General features: G+C 42.9%; 1 protein-coding gene across 1 annotated transcript; it reads left to right on the top strand.

Annotated features, from left to right (window-relative positions):
* Positions 1-662: 662 nt before the first annotated feature.
* Positions 663-16,880, top strand: glud1b (glutamate dehydrogenase 1b). The gene is made up of 13 exons (XM_061708983.1): positions 663-1,196; positions 4,677-4,757; positions 4,984-5,039; positions 5,549-5,612; positions 6,534-6,628; positions 9,928-10,107; positions 11,706-11,843; positions 11,992-12,129; positions 12,255-12,335; positions 12,772-12,895; positions 14,507-14,598; positions 14,961-15,023; positions 15,987-16,880. Exons 1-13 carry the CDS (start codon positions 800-802, stop codon positions 16,104-16,106), a joined length of 1,629 nt encoding a protein of 542 aa, XP_061564967.1. The 5' UTR covers positions 663-799; the 3' UTR covers positions 16,107-16,880.
* Positions 16,881-18,646: the final 1,766 nt, after the last annotated feature.

The following is an 18,646-nucleotide window of genomic DNA, read 5'->3' as shown; positions in this document are numbered from 1 at the left end:
CTATGCTACGTATGTCCACATCAGCCCAGATGTAGAATATACAGGTGAAGAATATGGTGTAAAAGTTAATTTATTTCAATAATTCAACTAGAATATGGTGTAAAAGTTAATTTATTTCAATAATTCAACTAGAATATGGTGTAAAAGTTAATTTATTTCAATAATTCAACTAGAATATGGTGTAAAAGTTAATTTATTTCAATAATTCAACTAGAATATGGTGTAAAAGTTAATTTATTTCAATAATTCAACTAGAATATGGTGTAAAAATTAATGAAAATACGGGACAAATCGCGTCCCGTATTAGTTCAATACGGGACGCAACATTTTTTTCTCAAATAAAGGACAATTCTGTATTTTACGGGACGGGTGGCAACCCTAGTTGGTGTCCCCCCCAATCCTGACATCGGATCTGCACCCCTGGACTATGGTCTTTATAACCACAGTAAATTTCAATTTTTATTTTTTTTATCGTAAAATGTGGGAGGAGGGGGGCACTTCAAGTGTGGTCACCCACTGGGGCACCACACTGAGTTAATCCGGGTCTGATTACACCCTCCAGGATAAATGTTAAATCGCTACACTTTCCTTTTCTGCAGGATCGTGAGCGCGCTCTGGGCGCGGGGGCGCGCCTGGCGGCGCCGCCTCTTAAAGCGGCCGGAGCAGCAGCACTTCCCACTCTCTCCGAGGACGGGACGCAGTGAGGACCCGCCTGTCTCCGCTTCTAGACTCCCCCCCGCCGCCTCTCTAGTTTCCACTCCCGTTTCTCCGTAGTTTCCAGCACCAGTCGTCCCCAGACATGTACCGGTGCTTCGGAGAGCTGCTGAGCCGGTCCGCCGGGGCCGCCCTGGCCTCGGGCTGCGCCGAGTCCGCGCTGCCGGCGTCCTCCTCCATGATGCGGGTCCGCCGCTACGCCGACGCGGCGGAAAAGCCCGACGACCCCAACTTTTTCAAGATGGTCGAGGGCTTCTTCGACCGCGGCGCCACCATCGTGGAGGACAAGCTGGTGGAGGACCTGCGGACCCGGGAGACCCCCGAGCAGAAGCGGCACCGGGTGCGCGGCATCCTGCGCATCATCAAGCCCTGCAACCACGTCCTCAGCGTCTCCTTCCCCATCAAGAGGGACAACGGGGAGTGGGAGGTGGTGGAGGGCTACCGGGCCCAGCACAGCCAGCACAGGACCCCGTGCAAAGGCGGTAAGAGCCGAGCCGGTCCGGCAGCCATGCAGCGGTGACGTCACCCGTCAACCACGGTCGGATTTCCGAGCTTCTCAATTTACTCTCACCTACAAAACTGTCCCCTACGGGATATTATTCAGCTTTTAGTGGCCAATTAACCCCTGTTTGCTGCTTGTACATTACAGTTTACAGTGACCTTCCTGCTCCCCTGTAGCTGTCGTTTAGCTGTCAACCAAGTGCTTCATGCCTGATTTATGGTTCCGCGGTAAATCGACGCAGAGCCTACGCCGTAGAGTACGGCGTAGCCTACGCGGCAATGCGCATCGTACGTTGCGCGTTGCCGCGTACCCTACGCCGTAGGCTCTGCGTTGGTGTAACGCGGAACCATAAATAAGCCTTCAGAGTCACATCTGCGTTTACAGAGACGCTAACACTGATTTCCTTTTTTCTTTTTAACGTTATTGTTGTACAAATGCAGCTCAGCACAGTCCAGTGATTAGTTTTGACTGAAAATTGAATGCATTGTAGCAGTTTTTCCCCTTGTCAAAACGTATAGCAGACACTGATTAGAGCTAGAAGTTGTCAGGTGTGTGATTTCCGAGGGTAGGGGGTGGAAGTGAAGGCACCAGGTGTCATATCGCATGGATCATCATGGAGAGTTTATTCCTCGTGTACAGTACTGCCTAATGCAGAAAGTCGTGCACACCCGCACGTACAAGTAGTGTCAAGAGCAGGGCAAATATGCCCAGTTTAGTTACTAATTAGTTTAAAGTTCAAAGCAAAGTATCATGGGCTAAATCTATAGTGCATGCTGGGTACGTTGTGGAAAGAGTAATGTGATGTAAAGGAAGACAAATGGCATGAAAGTTGGGGGGAGGAAGGTGGGTGGATGTGTTTATTAATGCCTCTACTTGTCAGCGTGTGACAGGTGGGGAAGGGGGCTATAGGAGTCATTTTCAGCAGGAAGAGGCATGGTTTCTGAGTAGGTGGCCAGTCCAGGGGCACGGTTCAGTGGTGTGGAAAGGACAGTGGACTGATGTAAACTCTCCTGCTGCATCGGTTCAGTATACTAAATTATAGTGTTATTCATTTTTTTGTACTTTTGACTGTCAGTCTTGAAGTCTCAGGTGTTGCACATGTCACATAATCTAAAGGTAACTCACTAGTTCAGATTCATATCCACTGCAAACTGTTCATGTTTGCAATGGAAGGTCAAACAAATAGCTGTAAGAGTTGATGTCTGGTTCACAAATATTTGCCAAATTAACTATAATATATTTACAGAATAAGAAGACTGGTAGTAATCATTACACCAGATCACCCACTAGACTGATCCTACAAGTAACTTGGGAGACATATCAGGTCTTAGATATAGCTAGATGTAGTTTACTAATTCTGGCTGCACAGTTATTAACTTCAGTGGATCATGTATTTCATCTCTCTGGATAATGGGGATTAGGATTACGAGCTGTTATCTTTCAATTGGTTTAATCATTGATAGTGTGCAGACCCTTGTCTATGTTGAGCAAACTACAAAGTGCAAAGGCTGCTTTTGTACTTGCATGCACGTGTACGTGCTCAACCCCACCACCCCCTGCTCTTCAGACCAATAGAGACTGACAACTGTCAAAACTGGACAAAACTGCTCCTCACTGGAGTTGTTAACTCTCCTCCAGAGAGCCACTTATTCATTTATATTATCTATGAAAATCTCAGTATCGCTGTCACTGTTGCCACACGTGAACTGAGGGTGACGCACCAAAACTGCACACGTGAGGGATATTCTCTACTGTGCAGAAGTACGGGCAAATAGAAAAAATAGGAAAACTAATATTTGAATTTGCATGTTGTAGTGTGCAAGTATTTAACTGAAATGTCTCCTGGCCAACTTTTAAACTTCAAACTCAGTTTCAAAAGGATTTATGGACTATTACTTTTGGAGAGGAGAGCTCTTCATCTTTCTATGTGACATCAATGAGCTTTAATGGATACATCCAGTGTCTTGTTGTTTGAGAAACTTTACCACCTCTTGTTATGAGTCAGTTTTTAAAACTTTGATATATTTATGCACCTCCTAAAGGGGGAAAATGCTACTACCTGGTAATACTGTTGGTAATTGTGGACATTACTAAAGAATCACATTTTTGAAAGGCTTATAAACTGCAGATAAAAAAAATCCCACAGGAATCCACAGTTGAATGAATATACGCCTAGCTCAGTTATTTAAACAAACACCCAAAAAGTGTGTTTTACATTCGACTGTGAGGCGTAAATGGCTTCATTATGTTGAGTGTTCAGTTCTGATCGTAGAAATGAAACAATGAAGAACCCTGAGCTACAGTATAACTTCCCACAAGTTTGTCCTCCATTTCAGAGGAATGCATTTACAGATCTGTTTGGTTCTTGTTGCCGTGGGGATGCTGGCTGGGTGGGTGGATAAGGATGTTTGGATTTTTCTTTTTTTTCCTTTCTTTTTTTCCCCCCTTTCCTTTTTATTTGATCAGTGAGTTCCAACTAGTCCCTCTGTTGGCCTGAAAAAACTCAGCTGACCTTGAGATAAATGGTAATGACAGACAGAAGAAAAGGCTCAGCAGCACTCAGATAGATGGAGGTTTGTTTAGGGATGTTTGATCCTTTCATTGCACATGAGTCAGTTTTGTGGTAACCGTAGACATGCCTGACAAGGCCTGACTGCAGTAATGCTATTAGGAGCTAAGTGGATGAAAAATGATGCCATCATATAGTAAAGATGCTACCATAGTGCTGCGCTTTTATAGGGGCCTTCCCAGTTTTTTCTTTGTCAAACACATGAATGGACATGCAACTCTTTTCTCCCCGTAAAGCAACTCGTAGTCTCCTCTTTGTACCGCCTGTCCTTGTGTTTCTTGGTGTAATCTAACTCTGGATGTGCTATTTTTGGCGTTGCTGTTCAGTCCCACTCAGGCAGCCGCTGCGATGGGGTACTCTGACACGTGCAGCCTGGTTTTATGATCTCGTATAAGGACGCACATGTTGCCGAGGCTGCTGTAGTAAACAGCAGACAACGGGAAGGCTTGACAGCGGGTCGACGGCCTGCGTCAGAAGGGAGGACTGGGATTGGTTCACTCAATCTCCACCCATCGATTGCCTTCTAAATGAAACTCCAGATACAGTTGGAGATTTCTGACAGGCCCATGTGTCGTGGAGTAGTCCTTAGAGCACAATGTGAGATGTCAGTTATCATATCTCTCATGTAAACAGTTTTTCATTTCCTGTTGTCCCTGTGCATGTATGTGGAGTTACAGTAGGTTCAGAACAAGATAAGGTTTTCCCCATATGAGAACCTGAACGGTATTGGCCTGCAGGAGGATTTGAACTCAAACTAGCTGATAAAAACACAATTTTCTGTTTGTAGCCAATAAAAATCAGTCTAGAGCTTGTCACATTTAGCTGTCATCCAATTTGCCTTTTTTGAGGTGGCTGTGGTGTGTAAATTCCCTCGTATCTGTGTTCCCGCAGGTATCCGTTACAGCACAGATGTGTCTGTGGATGAGGTGAAGGCTTTGGCCTCCCTGATGACCTACAAGTGTGCTGTTGTCGGTAAGTATTTAAGGCCTAACCTTCCATGAAACCTCCTGCTCATCTCCACATCCATATAATCGCTGTTTGATTATTTGACCAAAATGATAGGCCTTTGATCACGACAGTGCTTAAGCAGCTCTTATTCTACTTGATTTCTCCCTGATTACAGTGTAAGAAACATGACTGTGGATGTGCCGAGTGCGTACATGTTTCTATGGTTTTAAGCTGTATTATGCTCTTCCAGATGTGCCATTTGGAGGAGCCAAAGCTGGAGTTAAGATCAACCCCAGGAATTACTCTGTAAGCTTTCCAGTGCCAATCCTCCTCCCTTTCTCTTACACACACACACACACACACACACACACACTACTTCGAGGAGAGGAGGTTCTCTACACATTCATAAGGCTGGAGCCAGCCTTCAGTTTTCCTTTTTTTTTTTTTTTTTTGGTTTTTTAATCAAATCAAAACAAACAGAATGATGACTCACTCTCACCAGAATGTAAAAAGCAAGACATCTGGTTTAGTATTTGTTTACTGAGACGAAAGCAGTGTTCAACAACAATTAGACTTGAATAGCGTGTTTCTGTGTTTTTGTTTTTTTTTCTTTGTCTTTTATGGCCTCACAGACTGTAATCTCTAGCCGTCTTGTGGATCTGCTGAAATCGGCTGCTTCAAAGCTCAGACTTGGCTAAAGATGCACCTTTTTTGTTATCTGATAGGGTTTTTGTAGGAGTGTACACTGTTTGGTATGGTGTAGAATGTGCAAATGTCTTGTCAAGGAGTTTCTCCTAAAACGTAGTCTGTTGCAGGACAACGAGCTGGAGAAGATTACCAGGAGATTCACTATCGAGCTGGCCAAGAAAGGCTTCATTGGTAAGTTTCTGAATGACTGCCAGAACAGCCGTTTAAACTGATAACCTCCAATGTTGTTTTTATGATAAAAGGAGCAGTCATTTTTACTCAAAAGACGGAGTACAAATATCTGTAATGGTCAAAGTTTCACATTTCCATTGAGAGGAGTGAACGTTTCCCGTCATCCAGCTCTGTTTACTCAGGGAGGGGGAGCTTCAGTCTGCCTGCATCGACTGATGAGGCATCTAATTAAAGTGTATTTACATTTAAACACGGGATGATACACAGACATGCATGTGTGGTAAAAACCAGTAACTTCATTTCATTTGAGTTAAACAACTCTTTTTTTAAATATATAAAAAAACAACCTAAATAGCCTACATATTATTAGATAGGGGGGTTACATGTATTGTAATGGTGGGTTTTATGTTGGCTGGGCATCATGAACATGTACTGTTCACTGGATCAGAAGGTCAGCAGCCCCCATACTCACCCTTACCTGAATGTATGTAAATATTTATGTGTTCAGGTCAAACACAGATGAAGTTTCTTTGCCACTACTCTGCAGTCATTGAGTCATTTGAGCTTTAACTGCACAGTCTGAAGTATACAAGGGCCTCCCTCCATCTTTGTCACTGGCGTCTCTGCATGCCTGCTTCTGTTTTTAGATCAAGGGTCTTGAGGGCACCTATACATGTGACACAAGGACGCCGAGGCTGCTTCTCACGTTTCACCCTGCCGTTCAGCGTTCTGCATCTCCAACAAAACGCTGTTATTCATACTTTTAGGGCATCCAGTCAAGATTCTGATACTGTACTCACTCTCTTAGTGATCTTGTTTTTGAAGTATGCACTTTGAGCCTTCCTGCATAATGGCTACCACAGTTTACCAAAACATTCCCACTACCCCCTCTCCTCCACTGCCCCCTCCTTTGTTCACCAGGGCCTGGCATCGACGTCCCTGCACCAGACATGAGCACCGGAGAGAGGGAAATGTCCTGGATCGCCGACACATATGCCAACACCATTGCACACACTGTGAGTTTCTGACATGCATTACTGCTCCCCCTGCCTGGCCGGGCTATTGGCACACATTTTCTTTTCTTTTTTAAATCGGCCGAATTAAGAACGGGGAGTGGAGAAAAAATAAAAAGAACGGGGAGTGAGTCACATGTGAGCTATGAGCAGTGGTTTCCTGCCTCTCCCTTCCCACCAACCATGGAAACATTCCTCCTCTCTTTCAAACAGAAGTTTTATGTTATGCCTGAGCAAAAAGTGCCAAACAAGACTTATTCGGCTAAAGTAGGAAAATATAAACTACGCACATGCTAGTCACAAATCTTTAGGAAACTCTTGCTTGACTGTATTTTGCTCGTCTGTTTTAAAGGAACATTCCAGAGTTGAATTAAACCCAGGTTTGTTATTAGATTGGATGGAGCATAAATGTTTCTTTGGGACCAAAACAACGTGAGCGATGGTGTAGATGGGGTTAGAGGAACAATCTTAACTTTGTAAAAGTGTTCAGAAACTGTTGTGTTGTACAAGAATCTGTCCGGCTGCTGCCACTCGCTCACAAGTCTGTCGATATAGACGCTAAGGAAGAGAGCTCATTGTTTGTAAATATCTAAGGTCGGATCCAGCTGTAAGGAAGCTTGCGTCTGCTGACAGTGGTTTCGGTGACGTCAGTAGTCAAACAAATAAGACTGCAGCGCCAACGTGGAGAACAGTACAAACAGTCCTCTTCATACGCTTTTTATACACATACAAAGACAAAATGACTTCGGTTTTTCTCTCGGAGCCTCATCACGTAAGTGGAGGGACATTTTTGGCACTGGTGGCGTTTATTTGGACAGTAGGTGGACAGGAAACAGGGAGAGACTGGGGAAGACACGGAGCAAACAGCGACAGGTGGGACTCAAACCTGCGCTGCCTGCAACGAGGGCGATAGCCTCTGTAAATGCCGCCCGCTCAACAAGTGGAGGGACATGTCCCCATTATCCTGAGATTTGCTCAGAACTCAAATACTGAAAAAGAAAATCTGTACGGGGAAAGGCTCTAATTTAAAAAAAAAAAAAAAAAAAACATTGCCAAAACCTTTTTACGCTTCCAGGAGGTTTTTCAGGCAATTCAATTATCCACTTTATCACAATAGTGTCATGGAAAGGGGTCACATTTCCACGTTTCTGGAAGCGCAGGATGTGATGAATCTGAAGTCATCAAAATCTAGTTTTCAGCAGTTTTTGGCCTCATTAATACGATGTAGTTGTACTGTAACACTTTTTATACATTATACAATTTATACATAACATAAGGACATCTTCCATGTTTATTAATCCAGCAAAACAGTAATCTGGATACATCACTGAGTTAAAACTAAAAAACCAGCAGATGAGGGGAAAAAAGGTTCAACTGATCTTTTTACAGAAAATATTTTATTATCCAGTTACTATTTTAATTATCATAGAAATCTCTTGAATCCATAAAATGCAAAAAAGAAAAATAAATGTTCAAAGATGATAGAACATTAGATCGTTTTTTTTTCACTATTCTTCTCAGCTTAATGATGAATTATATAAATTCACTATTCTGAAGCTTTTTCCAGATTGATTCATTGGCTTATTAGTTGAATTATAATTGAGACTGCAGCATGACTTGGTATTTAAAACAGTTGGTGCCGCTCGTGTCTAATCCACTTTATTTTCAAACCCATTGTTATGTATTTTATCAGCTTTTATCGTCTTGGTGCAGAGTTTGCTGCAGCTTTCCTTGACCGGGCCTTACTAAGTTATATTGCAAAGGAAAGGGAGACTATGCTTGCCATCATTAATCTCCTACAGGATGTGTGTTTTATGCAACCCTTTGCACTTTTTTTTCAAATGTTTAGAAAAGGCAGGTTTGACAGGAACAAGAAGAGAAAGGGCTGACTGCGCTCTTTAAGCTCTGTTTAATGTTAGTCTTTGGTCTTAAACTGGGTATGTCAACCATCCCAACAACCTTGAAAGCAGCTGCTAGCGCCACTGTAAGAGTATCTCTCCTTTTTAAGATATTGTGATACACACAGTATTAACACACCAATTAATCTTGATTTAGAAAGGTGTTAAGTGTAATGCTATTAGTTTGATATTCTGCTCCCCTTCCTTGTCCTCCTTCACCTCAGACAGCTATGCGCCCTCTTGTCCAGATACTCCTGACGCAGGTTTTATCGGGCAAATTCCTGTGCTGGGTATCTGAAGACGGAGGGCTGTGGATGGTTTGGACTGACGTTCAGTCGGCTGTGACACGTTCTGGTCAGGTGGTGTTCATAATAACCTGCTGTATGTGTAGTATGTCAAGCAGTCAACAGCCCTGGCTGGAAGATCAAACTGGTGCAGAGGGGACATGCAGTACCAGTGGTGGCCACTGGGGGCTGGACTTTTTAGTATCCTCAAATTAAACATTTTGTTTGTGCTTTTAAAACTGGTCACTGAGGATTTGAGAGGGGTATTTGAGCTTTACTTAAAGCTTGAATGATATTTGTAAAGTAGGATGTGTTCATGATTGTGATCTGATCCTCTTTGACCTGAACTTCAACAGCCATCTAAAGTTTATCACTAAATCTACCTATTACCACCTGAAAAACCTTGCTAGAATTAAGGGGTTTCTGTCTAAACAAGACATGGAAAAACGTATTCTTGCATTCATTTTCAGTAGGTTGGATTATTGCAATGGCATCTTTACAGGCCTTAACCAGAAATCAATCAGGCAGCTGCAGCTGATCCAGAACGCTGCCGCCAGAGTCCTTACAAACACCAGGAAACTAGACCACATTACACCGGTCATTAAATCACTACACTGGCTTCCAGTGAGTCAAAGGATAGAGTTTAAAATCTTACTGCTGGTCTACAAAGACCTGAATGGTCTTGGACCAAAATACATGGTTGATCTGTTAGTTCCTATGAAGCTCCCAGACCCCTGAGGTTCATCTGGATCTGGTTTGTTGTGGTTCCAGAACCAGAACCAAGCAAGGTGAGGCAGTTCAGTTATTCTGCTCCTCACCGGTGGAACAAACTTCCTGTAGACCTGAGGTCTGCTCCAACTGTCAGCTCCTTTAAATCAGGCCTAAAAACATTACTGTTTACTGAAGCGTACTCTTAAATTAAATACTTACCTGCTGTACTCTACTGCCCTTATTTTTTTTTTTATTATTTCACCTCTTTTCTTATTTTATTTCATTCTATTTGTTATTTACTGTTCAATTGTGTCTTGCCGCTTTTAATGTTGATGTAAAGCACTTTGAATTACCTTGTTTTGAATTGTGCTATATAAATAAACTTGCCTTGCCTTGTATGTCTTCCCAGGACATCAATGCCCACGCGTGTGTGACAGGAAAGCCCATCAGCCAGGGAGGAATCCACGGACGTATCTCCGCCACTGGTCGTGGAGTTTTCCACGGGATTGAGAACTTCATTAACGAGGCATCCTACATGAGTATGCTGGGTCTGACACCCGGCTTCCAGGACAAGACCTTCATCTTGCAGGTACACAAAACTACTGTCTTAAAACTATTCTCCAAGTAGAAAACATTTACTGTAGGACACACTGAATTAACTTTTGTTTTCCCACTGACGCAGGCAGGGTTTAAACTCTCATTTAAAGTCTTGATGAGGGATTTTAGAGCCGTGCCTCTTTAAGAGCCCGCCATCTGTTTTTATCCCAGCTCCGACCTCCTTCGTGGTCTTTCCTTTCATTGTTGATGGAAAATGGTGATTCAGTAAGGGAGGGACCAGTAGACAGAGAAAGTGACTCACTCTGCTTTTGTGGGGCAGAATTTCAGAGTAACATTATCATTTTTGTTAGATTAGTCATGAACTCTAAATCTGATCCCTGAATTATGTGTTTGAAACTTGACTCCGCGACAAAAAAATGAAGGCCTCTATTTGAAAACACACTGGCTATGTGAAAGCAGAAGTGCTTTTGTGGACACAAAAAGTCATCGAGTTGCATTCTCTGAGTTTCACTTCCCTTTGTCACAAGATGAACTTGTGTATCATAGTCGTGCACGCGCATGCATACTTGAACATGCAGACAGGAAAATCCTCAGCAGTGGCTGTTTTCTCAGAATACTTTCGATAATTACCGCTTCTTCTTATGACAACAGTGCAATTTGATATTCTGTAAATTGTCTGTCCAGGAAGCTGCAGCTTGCATTTGGAAAGTAAACTATCGCTGCATACTACACCGCTAGTACATACTGAATCTGTCAAAATGTTGCATACGTTAATCCAGTGAGCCACTACAGATAATCATGTGACCACCTTATGCCATCACATGGTGGCACGGTGCATACTAAAGACACGACCACCGGAGCAGTACGCGGTACTACATTGCATAAGCCGGTTTTGAACACAATCTATTTTGTTCTGAGGGAGGTTGGAACGAGGGGGAGATGGGTTTAGGACCCCACTGAGAAGGTGAAGAGGTGGTGACAGCAGCTGAATGACGACACGGGTTTTCAAAAACCTAATCTGTGTGTGTGTGTTTGAGGATTAATTTGTGCTGAGATTAAGTTTCCTTAGAGATTTACGTAGAGGCTCCATAGTGATATACTTGGGTGATAACGTGTTTTCAGCAACAGCATGATTTTTAGGAGAGGGTATCCCTTTCATCTGCCTTTTTACCTTATTTGCCACATCACCTGGCACTTACCAGTGAGCCGCAACATTGACATTACTTAACAGTATTTAGTTATAACAATGGTTCTCCTGCTTCCCAACAACACCTCTGACCAGTTGGAGCAGGTAGTGTGTGGGGGACGTGCAACAGATCCTATGTGTGAGTTGGGACTGGTTAGTTCACCTAAAAGAATAAATGATCAGACTGTTTCCTGTTTCTTAGAAGAACGCTGAATTGCAATAAGCCGATCAATGTTGATCACTTCATGTTGTGACTGATCACCATCTGGTTTACTTTCATTTGACTTCATGATGAAGTTATAACTTAGTCTGTCCACAAGGTGGCACCAAATACATGTTTGAGGAAAGGGAGGTAGAGCAACTTGAGAATGCTGTTTAAAAGTTAGTAGGGCTCATAATTCCTTTGACAATAGTGATAATTCCTTTGCTGTGACTCTTGGCAGGGCTTTGGTAATGTGGGTCTCCACTCCATGAGGTACCTGCACAGGTTTGGTGCCAAGTGTGTGGGCATCGCTGAGATTGATGGAGCCATCTACAACCCAGACGGCATGGACCCCAAACAGCTGGAGGACTACAAGCTGGTACCAGAACAGCTGATTGTTTTACTTCAGAGTTGTTCTCTCTTCTTTCTCTCTGTCCCCTTCCAAATGTTGCTGTGATTTTGCTCAAATCTTCTACTTTTTTGCTTGAAAACATGCAAATATTTGTTCATCTTTGTAATGTCTGCAGCAACACGGCACCATCGTGGGCTTCCCCGGAGCCAAACCCTACGAAGGGAACATCTTGGAGGCCGAGTGCCACATCCTGATTCCAGCTGCTGGAGAGAAGCAGCTCACACGCCACAACGCACCGAGGATCAAGGCCAAGGTAGAAACAGGCACCATATTCCTTAGCAGGTTTCTGTATTTGTTTGTTTTCCCTTTTCTCATCCTCGCAGTTAAGAAATGTGGTCGCTGTTTATTCCAAGAGTTTTTCTTCATCTGTCTTGTTAGATCATTGCTGAGGGTGCTAATGGTCCCACCACCCCAGATGCTGACAAGGTCTTCTTGGAGAACAACGTCATGGTCATTCCTGTAAGTCCACACATGCACACAGAGAAAGCTGAAGTAATAGAAGTCTTCCAGTATCTGGATGGAAACAGATTTAGCTCATCATCCGGATATTAAATTGAATTGGAATCAAATTTCTCTTTATCTGAAGCTGAATGAACAGTTTTAATAAAATGTAACGCTGAGTGCTTCTGGGTGAAGTTAACACCTGAACATAAGATTTTCCCGGGATGTGATTATTTTGTGCTTCCAGTATTACCAGTCAAACATAGTGATTTTACACAATATGGCGTCCGTATTAATGGTGCCATCGGTGTAAACGGGAGTCAAGTTCTCTCGTCTGATTTATGTCTGACCTGGCAATAAAGCTTTTTCTGATTCTGATAAAACAGAAACCTTGTATGTGGGAGTGAAGGCTGCTTCCTGCACGCATCCATCTCACCACGTGTGTTTCCTGCAGGACATGTACCTGAATGCTGGTGGTGTGACTGTGTCTTACTTTGAGTGGCTGAAGAATCTCAACCACGTCAGCTACGGAAGACTGACCTTCAAATATGAGAGGGACTCAAACTACCACCTTCTCAGTGAGTACAAACCTATCCGTAGTTCTTCCTCCTTCTACCAAGAATAAGAGTCATGAGGCACAATCTGAAGAAACTCCACCATTAGTTTATTATAATCTCACAACAAACACCAAAAACATTAGAAGCAGATTATTGACATAGTAAAATACTGATATGACAGTTGAGATCCCAAACACAATTACAAGTTTTTGTGTTTTATCCTTCATTTATTTACTTCAATTTCATATTACTATTTCAAGATAAAGACTGACAGAAGTGCAGGTGAGGAGTTATACAGTGGTTTCTTTTTTAATGTCCACAGTCATGAACCAATCTTCAAATCTTTTCCTCTCCTCCGGTGAGCCATTTACCACAAAGAATGCAGTGGTAGTTTTACCTTCTGTTTCAGTATGAGGATACACCATAATAGTGCCTTTTGTCTTAGTGGTCAATTTATAAGAAGGTATTACCGTTTTATCGGCGTTCAAATCCTTTTTTATTTTTGCCATCCAATTGGCGTAGTGTTTTGTACCAAACATGTATTTGTCATCTCTTCCATCCCTCTCAGTTTCATAGAGCGTCTCTGGGTAGTTTATCAGTCTCTCCTCTCTGATTCTCTTCTTGTCCCAAGCTGTTGTAGCATTGCCGTAGTAAAATCTTCTAGGCATCTAGAGGGAAACAAAACAAACGTATCATGAACAGACATACTACAGTGAGGTGATGCAACCCTTAAGGAACTCTAACCCTGACGTAGCTGTGGTCAGTACCAGCACTGAAGAGTCCATATACCTCATTTAATTTACTGAACTACCTCTCAACTCATCTTCACTTGTCAGACCAGGAGCTGACTCCTTGAGATTCAGCTTCCTTAGTTCATCAGGAGTTTCTGCATTCATCATAACAGCAACGTTACGGCTACTCACCCTTCCTGTAGTTGTATTGCGTATCACTGATGTTCTTGTCCTGTTATCTCAGCGTGAAGCCGTGTTCACTCACAGTACCACAAATGTTTCCTGAAAGCATAAGATCACGTTCAGTTTAAACTTTGAATTTACTTGTAATACTTTGGAGATCTGCTCTGGAGGATCATCTTGGTTTTGTACCAAGTTCAGTCAACAAAATGTTAGATCTTACCCAGTCCGGTGGTTCAGGGAGAGATGCTGCTGCTGTTGCTGTGCAAGTTGTGTACAGGAAACGTCTCCTCACAGTCTGTCCATTTCCTTTTCTATTATCTCTTTTGTTCACATGCAGCCAATCACACAGACTCATGTTTAGTCATGAGTCTGTTTTTTTTTATTACTTATTTTCAAACCTGCTGCTTCTCCAAAAAGAAAACTAAAAGGGTGACTCTTGCATTCCTTGTTTCAGTATGTTAAGGCGTGTCTGTTACCATATACTTCTATCGTGTTTGAAAAAAAGAGTTACAAAATTGAATATTTGGTGGAATCAACAAGCAATGTGTCTTTACAGAACTGCATTAGTTTTTTGTTTTGCTTTTTTTTTTTTCTCTCTCTCTTTTGGCTACGTGAGGAGAAAAAACTCACAACTCCTGTGATGCCACTATTAAATACCCAATCATTTTTATAATTGTCCTAACTTGTCCTTTCCTTTTTCCACTCTTTTTGTTGCCAGTGTCTGTGCAGGAGAGCTTGGAGAGGAAGTTTGGAAAGCAGGGAGGACCCATCCCCATCGTACCTACCGCTGACTTCCAGGCCAGAGTTGCTGTGAGTAAAATCTGCCATCAGATACACATCAGATACACGTCAGAAACCCGTCAGGAACGCTCCACCTGCTGTTTGTTGGTTGTGAGCACTGCCTCCTTGAGATATCGGAGAGTTGAGAAGTAATAATTAGACTGAGTAAAGCCGTTTTCCACTTCCATCTGACCAGCTTCATCTGGTAAAGTTGCTGTTGAAGGTCTTCAGCAAATGTTCAGCAAATCCAAAATATCAGTTATTCTCAATTGATAAATACTGCATCTATAAATAATTCTAAATTTGCCTTATCAATAGATCAGAAGTTTAATTCTCTGGTTTTAGAAACATGATTTTTAGTGTGTCTCTAAGTCTCTGTCCGTCCCTTGTAGGGTGCTTCTGAGAAAGACATCGTTCACTCTGGGCTGGCCTACACGATGGAGAGGTCTGCGCGGGTAAGTGACTGCATGAGCTCAGCCAGTGTGTTACGTTGAACAGGAACTAGATTAAATACTGCAGCTGTCAGAACCAGACCTCCGAGGTTCCACTCAGCTCATTCGGTCCAGCAGGAAACCCAAATACAGAGACCTCGGTCCTTGTACACCCAGTCCTGCTTGGAGTCCTGGCCCGTGGCCCTTTTTGGACATGTGTCTCACAATTTTCAATGAAAGCCACATCAAACTGGTTATACTGCTACAAATGTAAGGGGTTTTTGAAAGGCTCTGACTCCAAAGAAAAAAGATTTTAAATATCGGCAAGTCAAACATCTTTATTAGCTTTTCTCTCCTGCTGTTAGCATCAGCATTTAGAGAGCTTTGTTTTTGGGACATTTTACATCTTAACGCTACAGATGTGAGCGCTGTGACTGGATTGTGCTGCAGCAAGCTTTAAAATTTGCTCTTTAATCAGTTTCATCCAGCAGCAAACTCTTCCATCATTGTTGGCTGCAGGAGGAAAGAGGATCATTTTCTTTAAAGCCACACTATGTAGTAATACCACGTTTGACCACATGGGGGCACATAGATTGTAACACCAGTTTGTGGGCATAAGTTTTGCTTTGAGAATGATTGATGATAAAATGATCATCTGAGCTAAGAAGATACTCTTGGATAAATGGGGTGTTTGTTGGTGTTCAGAGTGTCATTTCTTTTAAGCCACACTATGTAGTAATACCACGTTTGACCACATGGGGGCACTAGAGGTGCACTTTGTGTTTCACACCAGCAGCTGATGTGTGAACTGTCTTGTGATGTGCTGCCCCGGATGGTCATGAGTCCTGATTTTACTTTGAGTGGCTTTGATGAGAATAATTGATGATAAAATGATCATCTGAGCTAAGAAGATACTCTTGAATAAATGGGGTGTTTGTCGGTGTTCAGCGTGCTTTATCTAACAACGTTCATCTTCTTCCATCGCAGCAAATCATGCGCACAGCAAGCAAATACAACCTTGGTCTGGACCTGCGAACGGCTGCCTATGTCAACGCCATCGAGAAGGTCTTCAAGGTCTACAATGAGGCGGGACTCACCTTCACATAAATGACTCGTGGCGACCCGCACTGCTCCCCCTTCCTCCACCCTCCTGCTCTTCGTCTCCCTCTCTCGCGTCCCTCCAACCTCCTAAAACAGCCGTCCCATCACCGTTTACTGCTGCTCATTGACTCTCCCACACACATGCAGCGACACATCGACTAGCCTGGCATCCATCCTGTGATCTTTGTGCCGCCCTTATACTTCTGTGACTCTGAAAACGCAGCCCTGTTCTTGTTTCTGCCTCAACTTACATTGAGCTGCCACGTTCACGGCTCTCACTGTGATCGTTGAATGCTCGTGTGACCCGCCTGTTGCAGTGGTTTCTGTTGACACCACTGCAGATGCCTTATTCCAGGAAGAGGTCTGCTCCAGAGAGCAGACGGCCACTTCAGTTTAAAGTTAATTCAAAGGGACTTAGACGTACCGCTATGTGAATAAAAGAGAATTGCAGTTTTAGTTCGTCTTCTCTCTTAGAGTATAAAAGATGGCAGTGGAGTTTCCAAGTTTCAGGACTTGTTTCTTTCACAGCAAGTGTCCCCTCGCCTCCTATTCTCCTCTATCTGCCGCTTTATCTTCAACGCAGCTTCTCCCCAACTCTTCTGCTGGCCGTGAAAGGGGAGCAGAGAAGGGTGAGGCGTCGCTCTGACTCCTCCCTGCTGGGATGCTCCTGTTTTAACTGTCCTGTTCTGCAGCATCGAAATTATTTTGGAGGAAATTGCTGTCTATTTTTATTTTGTTGTTTTTTTTGGAAACCAATAAAATGTTTAAGAAAAAAAAAAACCCTGAGTCTTGTCACTAATGATCCTGAACATTTCATGAGAGGTTTTCTCTGCAGCTTTCCCTGGAAGAGAGAACTTCAATCAGACATACACTAAAGTAATGGTGCATTTTTAAAAATGAGCTTGATGAAGAGAATTAAATAGGATTTGTGCAACTAGTCGAGCTAACTAATTAAAGCATTCAAGTTAAATGCTGATTCCTTTGTACTTGAGTTTAATTTCTGCCCAATCAAATGTGAAAATTAAGAGACCTCATGTTTGAGGTTGACAGGCAACTGTCAGATGTTTCACAGAAATATCTCGCCTAAAAATCACTTTGTAGCCGTCGTATTTAGGTTCATGTAACATGGACTTTAATTTATGCCAGATAAGAGGGTCCTGTAAAGGAGAATTATTTATACTTTCATGTTTGTGAGTGACAGAAGGTTGAATGAAGACCAGCAGGACGAGTAAAACCCATGTGGGGTGAAGCCTTGACTAAAGTCCTGCCGGGAAACCTGAGGTGTGGCATTCAAGATTAAATAATAATGAATTTTATTTTATTTGTGAAACCCCAGTTTATTTATCTAGTTTATTGTTCTACTTAAAGCACCTTCACAGGTTTTAACTCTCGGCCTTCACACATGAGAGCTTTCTAGACGGGACTTGTGAACAATCAGTGAACATAGTTGTAGCAAAGATGAATATCAGAGATGGTGAACACAGTTCTGGACAAACATCTGTTTTCATGGGTGAAGTTTCCCCACAGCTTCCACTCCCTCAAACAAATTCTGAACACTGCAGCTTGATTTCAACAAAAACTGGTTTATTTTCACTGGTACAGTTTATAAAATCAGCGAGTCTGATTCGATGCCAACTTAAACAGTGTGTGATTTGCGTGTGTGCGTTTGTGGTGGAGTCTGAGTTGTGCATGTTTGGACTGAGCTCTGCGTTGGTGTCGGTGTAACATGATGTCCGTGTGCGTGTCTGGGTGTCTGTGAGATTGCTTCGTAAGGCAACATGCAGCCATCAGTTTCCATTGGCCTCAAAGTAAAAACACACACGCACACTTTGCTGGCTGAACCTTTTCTGTGACAACACACACATGTACGCGCACACATACAACACATATCGGGGGGCGGGGGTGGCGCTGGGCACATCAACAGTTAAAGGTGACGTCTGACTGGCTAAGATAGCTGAGGCGGGAGCTTCAAAACAAGAGTCGGACTAAAACCTTTATTAAAAACAGCTACATGTCCCAGAGGTCAAGCAACACACAGCTGTACACACACATGAGCTGTGATGACACCCAAGCTTTCTCTGACCTCCATTAGCAGATTTTCCCCATCGATGAACGTCTACTTTTGTTTTTTTAAATCACAGAAAAAGCAGACAAACAAGCTGCTTGTTTCTCTCTGTGACTTAAAACCAGTTTAAAAAAGATGGAAACACAAGAACGAACTGAAGCTGCCAAATGATCTTTAGGTTGTTTGACCTGAAAGATCACTCAGATTCAAGGTTAGTAGTCAGGTCATTTAATTCCTACATGCATGTGGTTTGAAACAATACAATTTAATTCCAGTATTAAAATGTTTCATGGCATCCACCCCTCTCTGTTTGCTGGGTTGTTTATTCACATTCCTCTCTTCTCCGACCACAGGGAGAGTACGGAGGGATGGAGCAGGGCGGGGAAGGAGGACAGGTGAGGAAACAAGTTGGAGGAGTTCATTTAAAGGCAGTGACGCAGGTTCAACAAATACCTGGATGACAAAGCAAAGCGCCATTTAT

Source organism: Cololabis saira, chromosome 19 (genome assembly GCF_033807715.1).
Source record: "Cololabis saira isolate AMF1-May2022 chromosome 19, fColSai1.1, whole genome shotgun sequence".
NCBI lineage: Eukaryota > Metazoa > Chordata > Actinopteri > Beloniformes > Belonidae > Cololabis > Cololabis saira.
This window is presented reverse-complemented; position numbering and strand designations above follow the sequence as displayed.